The sequence below is a fragment of the Vipera ursinii genome (genome assembly GCF_947247035.1).
Source record: "Vipera ursinii genome assembly, chromosome: 2".
In the NCBI taxonomy this organism is placed as follows: domain Eukaryota; kingdom Metazoa; phylum Chordata; class Lepidosauria; order Squamata; family Viperidae; genus Vipera; species Vipera ursinii.
This window is the reverse complement of record NC_139513.1, coordinates 148552111-148562438: the sequence shown is the minus strand read 5'-3', so window position 1 is coordinate 148562438 and position 10328 is coordinate 148552111. Positions and strand designations below refer to the sequence as shown.

Sequence of the window (10328 nt, the reverse complement as noted above, 5' to 3'; positions counted from 1 at the left end):
CTTGGCAGCAATATGGAGGTGGTTTGTCTTCTTTTAGGATTTCTTTAGTTCCAGTTCTGGTTGGCAGCCTTGAGATTTTTTTGGGTGTTTTCCCATCTTGAGTAATAGCGAGATCTATCCTTCATAGCTTTATTGATTACTGAAGGACAACTAGATGAGAAAAAGCAAAAGGGGCAGAATAGCTTCATCTGAGGAATTGAAGACTTTGGAGGACTGAGGCTGAGAGATTTGGCAAAGCATAACTGAGAGATCTAGATACAACATAATACTGAAGAGATATGGAAGAGGCTAAGCCTTAACTATGGCTTTGGATAGAGAGAATATATTTCCTCTCCATTCTAAGCTATAAAATATATTTTCAAAACAGAAGATCCAAGATCTTTCCAGATAGGCCCAGAAAAACGTTTGCATGAAAACCAGTGGTGGGATTCACCCGGTTCACACCACTTCGGCAGAACCGGTAGCTAATTTTTTGTTGCCCAGGCCTAGAACGTACTTCCCGAAGCGGCATCCACACAAGAAAACCGGTTTTTCACCTATTTGAATCCACTACTGATGAAAACCTGACAGCAGATTTTCTGATTATGAAGGGTCAAATACAAAACTTACCCTAGTATTGTGAAAACTTGATCTGGAAGCAGACAGGATCTTGGAATTTTGAGGAGGAGCTCAAGAAACGGAGTGTTTTTGACAATGAAACACAGAACAGAAAATAATACGTATAATATAAAAATATGTACCGTGTACACATGCAACTTGGGTACAGAGAATCCATACCTATTAGACCAGATTGCCCTACAAGACAATCCTTTATGAAGGGCAAGATTTGCTGTATTAACAGGAACCCAGCATGGCCAGTTTATTTCCTCTTATATGCAAACCCAAAGTGGAATCTTCCTACTCTTCAACCCCTCAGAGTGAGGCTCAGTCAGTCAATTCTGTTTGACTTACAAGAGCCCCATTGGCTGCCACAGAAGATGGAATAAAATACAGTGATAATAAGAGCAGAAGTTAAAACTCCGGGAATTTAGTCCTCAGTGAAAGTATCGGCGATTTCCTGGCAGTCTGGAGGACAAATGAAGATCTTAGCCACAAAGAGAAGGGGTGTACAGCTCCCGAGAGATTAGCGGCACCAGTGGATTTTCTGGGCAAAGGTGTACATCACCCTTTTGTAGGCCTCGCGGAATTGCCGGTTCATGGCGGCATAAAGTATAGGGTTAATACAGCTGTTAAGCCATGTCAGATTGGCGGCAATCATGTGCAGGACAGTTGGAGCGCGGTTTTTGGCATCAAAGATGTTGATGAGCAAAAAAGGGGTATAGCAAAGAACAAAGAAAATAAAGACCACAAAGCACATGCGGGTCACTCGGTGGAATTCTGAGTTGCTATCCTTGGGTTTGCATGGGGTGGCTTTCTTTGAAGGGACCGCAGGCTGGGCCACAGGTGGAGCTGTGCTGCTCTCCAAACTTGGGGGAATGCTGGTCTTGGATGTGGGCTCCGAGGGCAAACCCTCACAGGAATGCTGTGAAGCACCTGCGCTGTCCACCCCACTGTCCAGCTCATGGTACTGTCCTGGTACAGCTGAGCTGGTTCCAGCTACATGAGTCCCCTTCAGGCTGGCCTTCTTCAGCTTGTATTGATCCAAGGCCTGGGCAGCACTCTTGACTTTGCGATGGATGAGGAAGTAAAAGATGCCGACACAGCTCAGGCCCACCACAAAGTAGAAACCCATGAGGATGGTGGTGTAGGGCCTCCCACGGATACGATGGAAGCTGCAAGTACAGACTTTGGGGACCAAGACATAAACCTTCCACAGGGGGGCAAAACTGACAAAGCCAGCAACCCAGGTCCCCAGAGCAATTAGTATCACTCCCAGACGGGTGAAGATGCGATCAAAGAGAGCCATGTTGGCAATGAGGAGGTAGCGGCTCACTGCTATGAGACAGAGAGTCAAGATGGATACTGAGTTGGAGACAAACAGCAGCATCCCAAAGACACGGCAGAAATCAGCTCCCGCCCTCCAGTAGAGATACAGGTAGGAATCCACGGAAAAGGGTTGCAAAAAGGTGCAATACAGGATGTCAGCCAAAGTCAAATTGACAATGAGTAGGTTAAAGCGTGTCTGCAGTTTGATGTCAAGAGCATAGGCCAACAGAGTTAACACATTGCCCACTGTGCCCACTATTGTGACCACAATGCCCCAGGACACTGACACGTAGCGGTAACCAACAATGGATGGGTCATAGCAGGAGAAGTTGTCAGCAAGATTTTCCATCTTGGCAGGAAGTGGTCCCAACTAGGCCTCCCTCTGGGGGGAAGCTTGGAAGCAACCACGGCAGTGTTGATTCTAGAAGAAAGGAGAGACAGAATTAATCCAAAGTAAGTTCTGATTAACAAAGATGTCAGTGCGGACATAAGGAGTGTCAATTCAATATATGATATATACAATGTACAAAATGAAATATATAATCAATTTGTAGGATTATTTGGCAGAGGCAATCATTAAAGCCAATAGCATAAATACATTTTCAAAGGGTAAATGCATGGAAGATAGAAATTCTAAAGGTGGGTCGTAGCCTCAGTAACCGAGAACCATCCATCCATTCATAAACAATATATCTCTGATGATCGTATGTGGTTTACTCTGTTTTTAAAAGTCCATTTTGAGAATGTTATAAATAAAATCTTCAGTTGGTGTACGGTTGGAATAGATTATAGATATAGAGATATATGATAGAGATAAGAGAAAGAGAGAGATCCGGATCCAGATCCGAGCCACTATCAACCAAATGGCTTGCTTATCTATGGAAGCTTTCACAAAGGTTGCACAGCTTATTTTTTAGAAAAAAATCCTCCATTAGACAGGGTGGCCAAGTCCACTCAGTTTAAATATATCCTGTGTTGTGGAGTTACCGTTATATCATAAAATATTGGGGGATGTTTCATGATATAACAGTATCCCTTCTAAACACTCTAACAATATCAATTCCAAACAATTCGTTGTCTTCTGGGCTTTCCAGCCTACAGATTATTAGCATCAAATCATTTCAGAGGCAGGGTTTGCTATGTGTCTCTGTGGTGCCTAGAGGGAAAGAGTTCTTGTCTCCTTTGGAAATTCCAATACGATGATTGAAAGAAAATTGGAAAATGTTGGAGACCAACAAACAACAAATATTCTGTAAGTGAAAAGAGGTGGGTTTTTTTCCTGCTAGACTTCCACAATTGCTATGATTAGATCCACTACAGCAGGGGTGTCAAACTCAATTTCATTGAGGGCTGCATCAGCATTGCGGTTGCCCTCAAGGGGCCGGGTGGGTGTGGCCTGGGTGGGCGTGGCTAGAGTGTGCATGGCCTACTGGGTGGGCATGGCCAGCTCTACATCGTTCGCATCAAGGGTGCCTATGGGGGCCTGGGCAGGAGTGGGACAGATCTGAGGGTCTCTGGCAGGAGGAGGGTCTCTGGGCCAGGGCCAAGGCAGTGGGGGCCGTTTCCTCACTGTTTCAAGGATGGCTTCATGGGCCACATGAAACCACTTTGCGGGCCGGATCTGGCCCCCGGGCCTTGTGTTTGACATGTCTGCACTACAGCATTTATTTTATTGCAATACTAGTGAATATCTGTAGCTTGGTTGTAGGATAAGGGCGAAAATTCATTCTCTGAGCTTGTGGGTTGGTTTCTGAACATTTTGTTACCAGCAGACTTTATGGGATGTCCATGTTCTTCTGTTTATAAGGGCTTCAGGTGTGGGTGTGTCAAGTGAGGGTCTTGTGATGGGTCTTGTTTTTATTTTATTTTGTGCACATGCACACGTGTACTTAAAACCTAATTCCTTTCAGGGAACAGAGACAAAGGTTTTAACCCATTTCTTCTTTCTTATTGGGTGCCTAATTGGGATATTGGCAGGGAATTTTTTTCCAAATTGTTTTTTTTATTATAATTTTATTAATTGTTGACTTCTTCCAAAGACAAGATGTAAAGAGTAACTAAGTGCGCCATCCAAACTTTCATATGAGAAATGGTTCAAGAGCACTAGAGTGTCATCCTAGAAATCTAAAAAAATCCCTTTAAGAAGTAAAAACTTTTTACTGCAGTCTTCTCCAATCTGGTGACTTTATAACTCTGTTGGACATCTCTCATCATCATCAGTTTGCCTTCAGATATTCAACTGGTGACACTTGAAGAACAATATGTTGGAGATTCAGACGAATGTCTTAACGTCTTGAATAGTCTTCCTAAGGCTAGCAATTCTATTAAGTTGATTGCCAACAAAACCTCAACCTTTTTGACAAACAGGACCCTTTTTTTATTTAAAAAGTTTTACAATACATTTTAACTTTAATCCCCCCCTCCCCCACCCCTATCCAACCCTCCCTATCCCTCCCCCCCACTCCCTCCCCCCCGACTTCCCAGAGCTAAATACAGGGCATAAAATCAAAAAACAAACATAGACACCCTTATGTTATCAACAATAAACTATAAATTCTATCTCTCTCTAGCTCATATAAAATGAATACAAACAATATTAACATTACAAATAAAGTAGAGAGAAAAAAAGAGGAAAACAGAAAAAAAGCTTTGCTCAAAATAAATTTTCTTAATCCCAGTCCTTATTCATATTAATTTCAAAAAAAAAGAAAAGAAAAAAAAACTTTCACCTGCTATTTACATTCTCCCACCTTTCTCTAATTTCCAAACAATTTCTCAGTTACACACCAAAAGCGCCTATCTCTGTTAGTCTTAATAATCTCCAACCAAACTAAACTACGATCAAAAATAGTTCTTGCATGTATCACACCAAATGTCTCACAGTTCCAAATCATCCTTAAATTCAAATAAAAGTTCAAATACAAAGAATATATATATAAAAAAAGATTTAGGCAATCTCTAAGACAACTTGTTATTAATTAGGAGCTTACATACCCATTCTTAGTTCAACACATACTTTAAATCCATTACCCTAATATACTTTTCTAGCAAGCAATCTTAAATTGTGTAAAATATTAACAAAAAGAAAAAAAAACCTTCTTTCTCCTCTATAATAATTTTACTCCATTGACATTCTAATCTAAAAATTAATCAGCAATCTTAACGCCCCAAAACTTTTGGAGCACCTCTGTCATGACCCCCAAAACTTCTTTAGACCGCTCCTCTCTCACATCTTCACTGTAAGCACGCTTTGGAGATTCCATAACTTTCTGCTGATCTTGCTCTTGCTCTCATCTCACTCTTCTTAGGGCGGCACGCATCATCTTCTGGCCTCCTGCAGCAACCGATGAAACTGTGACTTGATCCCCTCTAACACCATTGTCCTCTGTCTGTCTATCTGTAACATCTTGAGGCTTTCCCCCACCGTATCCTTTTGCAGCTTCCAAAAATGATAGGGGGGTTGCTTTTAACACATTACTATAAAAATCACGTGCCTGAGCCACAGTAACCAAACGATGTCTTTTACCTTCATACGTCGCCACCAATCCAACTGGAATCTCCCATCTAAACTTAATATCACGTTTCTTAAGTTCCTGTACCAAAAATGCAAAATCTTTCCTTCTCCTTAGGATCTTCGGAGGGATCTCTTTTAAAACCAAAACTTCTTGCTCATCCACTACCAAATTAGTATCATAAGCAGCTTGAATAACTTCATCTCTCATTACTCTCTTTGTAAAATAGACCACCACATCTCTGGGTAACTTCTTCTGTCTTGCAATCCATGAATTTACACGAAAAACTTTGTCCATATTTCCCTTAATTTCAGATGCTGACTGGCCCAGTACCCCTTCCAGAGCCTCAGAAATCAGCTGCTTTAAATCTTCTTTACCATTCTCCTTTAAACCCCTAATTCTAATAGCATACTGCATCTGATTATACTGAACAAGGCTCAATTCTTCGTCCATTTTATCCCTTATATTTTCATTTTCTAATACCTTTGCTTCTAATATAGAGTTCTTTTGACTGAGATCCTCCACTTTTATATCCAGCTTAGCACACATTCAGCTACGGATTCAACCTTAGACAAAATGTCCCGCCTCATTGCTCTCAGCTTCTCTTCTATCTTCTTCTCCAATTTCTCCATTTTCTCCTCCATTTTCTCCTCCAGCTTTTTCAACTTTTCATCCATCATATCGGACATCAATTGTACATGCTTTCCAAGAGCGTCTTGTAAATCCTTAAGCGTCAATGCCGGGGGAGATGCAGGAGGAAACAAAGCTTGCAATGAGGTCTCTTGCACCAGGGAAGACCCCACATTCTGAAGAGCTTTAGAAGTTTTAGCCGCCATCTTCCCCCACTTTCACTTATTACTCACTTTCACTTTGAAGCTATAAAATCCATTGAGCTAGAGAGTAAAAATAAAGAGTCCACTTCACCTTGACCTCCTGTACCGCTCTGCCTGCTTCTTGATAATCAAAAGTATTTCCATTTGGCAGGGGTGGTTGCTAACGCCTGGCTCTGCTCCAATAATCCCAGAGCAGAGGCGCTGCGCAGCTAGGAGCAACCCAGGCTTCGGGGGGGCTCATCCTTCAGCTGCCCAAGCTCTCAGCTCAGGCGGCCCCAGAGAGCTCAACCCCTACCTGGGGCCTCACCCCCTCCTCTTCTCCCGAGGAGGGGGCTTCAAATCCATCTAAACAGCTGATCGGCGCTGTTTACGATGGAAAAACACAGCTGCGGAGCGGGCAGCCCGAAAACGGCTGTCTTCGGCGTCGCGTCGCCACCGGAAGCCCGACAAACAGGACCCTTTTTATACTATAGACCCCTGGTGACAAAATGTTCATTTAAGACTCCCACATCTTACTTTACCTTACCTTACCTTACCTTGCCTTGCCTTGCCTTGCCTTTTTTTTCTTCCCTTCCATTTCCATTTCCTTCTTTCTTTTTCTGTCATACTTTCTTGTCCCTTTTTTTTTAACTTGAGGGTTTTTCTCCTTTTTTCTTTGTCCATCAAATTCAATGTCCCAGTAAAGGGGGTGTTTGAGAAAAATCTGAGCTATCCAGTGAATGAATGGCCAGTGAATAAATAATTATTAGTTTTACTTCCTTGATCGAAAAGCATTAATCTACTTGGTCATTTCCTATTGTGCAACAGCCTGGATAGCGCTCCATAAAAATTGTTTTCCCTCTCCCCACAAATTGGGTGGGGGGGAGAAAGATACTGCGCTGCCTTCAGTGTAGTAGTTCAAGAGTCTTTCTTTCAACCTATTTTCTATCTAGAGCTCTTTGTCAAAGAGATGGAAGTTATCGAGTCAACCCCGGACTTTCAGCTAGTCTGGCATCATGTTCTATGCCAGTTATGGCGAACCTTTTAGAGACCGAGTGCCCAAACTGCAACCCAATACCCACTTACGTATCGTCGGGTGCCAGGTGGGCATGGCCAATTGGGTGGGTTTGGCCCATTGGGTGGGCATGGCTGCAGTGGTAACAGCAGACTGGGTGGGACTAAAAAGTTCAATCAATCAATTCCAACTTTGTGAGATCTTCCCCCCCCCCGCAAGAAGTTGAAATTGATTGATTGATTGAACCTTTTTTTTTGCACACGGCAGTGGAGGCCTAAAGTTAAAAGGTTTTATAAAACCCAACTGAAGGCTTAGGACTGGCGCAACGGCATGCATGCCCGTAGAGGGGGCTCTGCGTACCACCTGTGGCACGCATGCCATAGGTTCGCCACCACAGTTCTATGCTCTCCAGATTGCTGAGCTATATGTCCTATACATCCTGACCCTTCTTTTCAACAGCCAGAACTTTCCCCCATGGCCAAGTCTAGGAGTGATAAAATCTATCACTATGGACTATTTCTGGGTTCTTGTGTGTGATAAAGAGACCAATCTGTAATCCTGAAGGATTCCTGGCTCCTTCTCATATCTCCCCATCCCTTATGAAAATATATGGGTTTTTTGTCAATTGAGGCTTTTTCTCTTTTTTGCTTTCTCCATTGAATTCAATGTCCTCCTGCATATTTGAACAGGAAGTAAGTAGATGAATTGTCTTCTGCAAGTTTCAGCTTCTGCTTCAGGTTTCAGTTACTGAAGCAGAGTCTGAAAAATTGCTGGCAAATCTATCTATACATTGTTGAGCAGGTGCCAGACTTGAAGTGAACAAAGCACTTCGGCTCGCTACGTACTTGCTGGATTTCCCTCTTTTACATAATATTGGGCAATGTAAGAACCTTGTGTCCATTTCCCTTCAACGGGCTGAGAGGGTGGCATGTATGGTAATGAGATAGCAGTAAACAGAACCAGCAAGAATTTGGAGGCTGATACAGGCATGGCTGAATGGAACCTGTTCACTGTAGCATCTTTTTCTGCTTCCCTGCCACACCCCTAAAATTACAGTTATAGTTATTCATGTTATTTTTTTACTTTAACAATTTCTTTTCTAATGCAAAATGGTGTTTATCCCTGGCAACATTAATCAATGATCACGGGGAAGCCATCATTAAGATTTAGAATGATGGGATTTAAAATCGCCTTACTACACCCTAAATCACCAACCGGTTTCACCCTGTTCCTGGGTCTAAAGAACATATCAATCCCCCCCAAATCATCAATCAGTAAGGTTCACAGCAAGAAAATAGGTGTGATCTGGCACACTTCAAGTTGTCATGACATATTCAAGAGCTGAGGCTGATCCATGCAATATCTTCTTGCAGATCCTCAGAATTCTATCCATACACATCCAGGAGGCATAGAAAGCAGAAAATAAATTCACAGCACTAGAGGCACGCCAATATTTTCTCATTTTTTTTAAAAAAAAATCCCATTTATATCCCGCCCTTCTCCGAAGACTCAAGGCGGCTTACAATTTAAGCACAAACCAATGTGCTTAGCAATAGCCTTCGTTCTATGTATATGCCTGCTTATTAGGGCTTTCGCCCCCCCCCCCAAGCGGCATTATTACAAAGTCAGCTTAATTGCCCCCAACAATCTGGGTCCTCATTTTACCTACCTCGGAAGGATGGAAGGCTGAGTCAACCTTGAGCCTGGTGGGACACGAACCTGCACTAATTGCAGGCAGCTGGTGTTACTTAAGGAGGCATTAGCCCACTGCTCCACCAAGGCTCTTTTATCTGTTTTACTTTTCTTTTGACTAAAGCTTTCCATATACGAAGCAAACAAAAATGACTTACTGGGAACACAAGAACCAGATGAGTCCAAGTGAATGTTCCTTCGCCGCTCCCAGAATCTTCACCTTTTTATTTTTTGACACCCATTATTTATAAAGGTTCCTCCCAGGCTTGAATTAAGGAAGAAAAGTCCCAGGTTTCCACACTCCCTGAAGTAACTTCCTCTTGTGACACCCTTGAACGCCTATTCGCTAGACTGACATGTTCTTAGAGAACTTGCCCAGCACTAGCCCCGGCTTTCAGGAATGCCTGCAGACTCGCCCTTTGCAATTAGTGTGAGTTTTAAACAAGCCTCAATAAAGATTAAACATTAAACCTAACTTGCCTGGGATGAATGAAGAAGGGGAGAAGCAAGGGGAAAAAAAAGAGAAGAAGAAGAAAGTGCTGCTTCAGCCCAACCAATTTTGTTCACGAGGCCATCAAAGAAACTTATTGACTGAGGTAGAATGTTACACTTTCTGGGCAGAAAAGATATGAAAACTGAAGGGAGGGCAACTCATTGTTATTAAAGGCGTGCTATCTCAAATGTGCTCCTTTGTAATTCAGAGTGCAACTTTCCATTTCCCAACCTCAAGGGTCAAGGTGTAGCTTCCGTATATTAAAATCCTTTGTGCAGTTGCCTACAGCTTTTGTAATGTCATCAGCATTTTACATAATAGGCACAGCTTTGGCGTTTGTGTGTGTATATGTGTGTGTGTGTGTGTGTGTGTGCGTGCCCCTTCAAATCAGTGTTGACACCTGATGAAAAAAAAAAATCTCTGCAGTTTTCCTGGCAAGATTTTGGGAACTGGTTTGTCTTTGCCTCCTTCCTAGGGCTGAGACAGAGTGACTGCCCCAAGCTGGCTTCATCTCTAAGTTGGGACTAAAACTCAGAGTCTCCCCATTTCTAGTTTCATGCCTGAACAGCCTAGACCAGACATGTCAAACACAAGGCCCGGGGGCCGGATCCAGCCCGCGAAGTGGTTTCATGTGGCCTGCGAAGCCATCCTGGAAACAGTTAGGGAACGGCCCCCACTGCCTTGGCCCTGGCCCAGAGACCCTCCTTCTGCCAGAGACCCTGAGATCTGTCCCACTCCTACCCAGGCCCCCATAGGCACCCTTGATGCGAACGATGTAGAGCTGGCCATGCCCACCCAGTAGGCCATACACAGTCTAGCCACACCCACCCAGTAGGCCACGCCCACCCTGGCCATGCCCACCCGGCCCCCTGAGGGCA

At 43.3% G+C, this 10328-nt stretch overlaps 1 protein-coding gene across 1 annotated transcript; it reads right to left on the bottom strand.

Annotated features, from left to right (window-relative positions):
• Positions 1-708: 708 nt before the first annotated feature.
• Positions 709-9222, bottom strand: GPR84 (G protein-coupled receptor 84). The gene is made up of 2 exons (XM_083355022.1): positions 9116-9222; positions 709-2347 (listed from the first exon to the last, which is right to left on the bottom strand). Exon 2 carries the CDS (start codon positions 2273-2275, stop codon positions 1124-1126), a length of 1152 nt encoding a protein of 383 aa, XP_083211148.1. The 5' UTR covers positions 2276-2347; positions 9116-9222; the 3' UTR covers positions 709-1123.
• Between the last annotated feature and the right edge of the window lie 1106 nt (positions 9223-10328).

What these genes read in the sequence shown, in the direction of transcription:
- GPR84 (XM_083355022.1), bottom strand. Translation starts at nt 2,275, where the DNA reads ATGGAAAATCTTGCTGACAACTTCTCCTGCTATGACCCATCCATTGTT.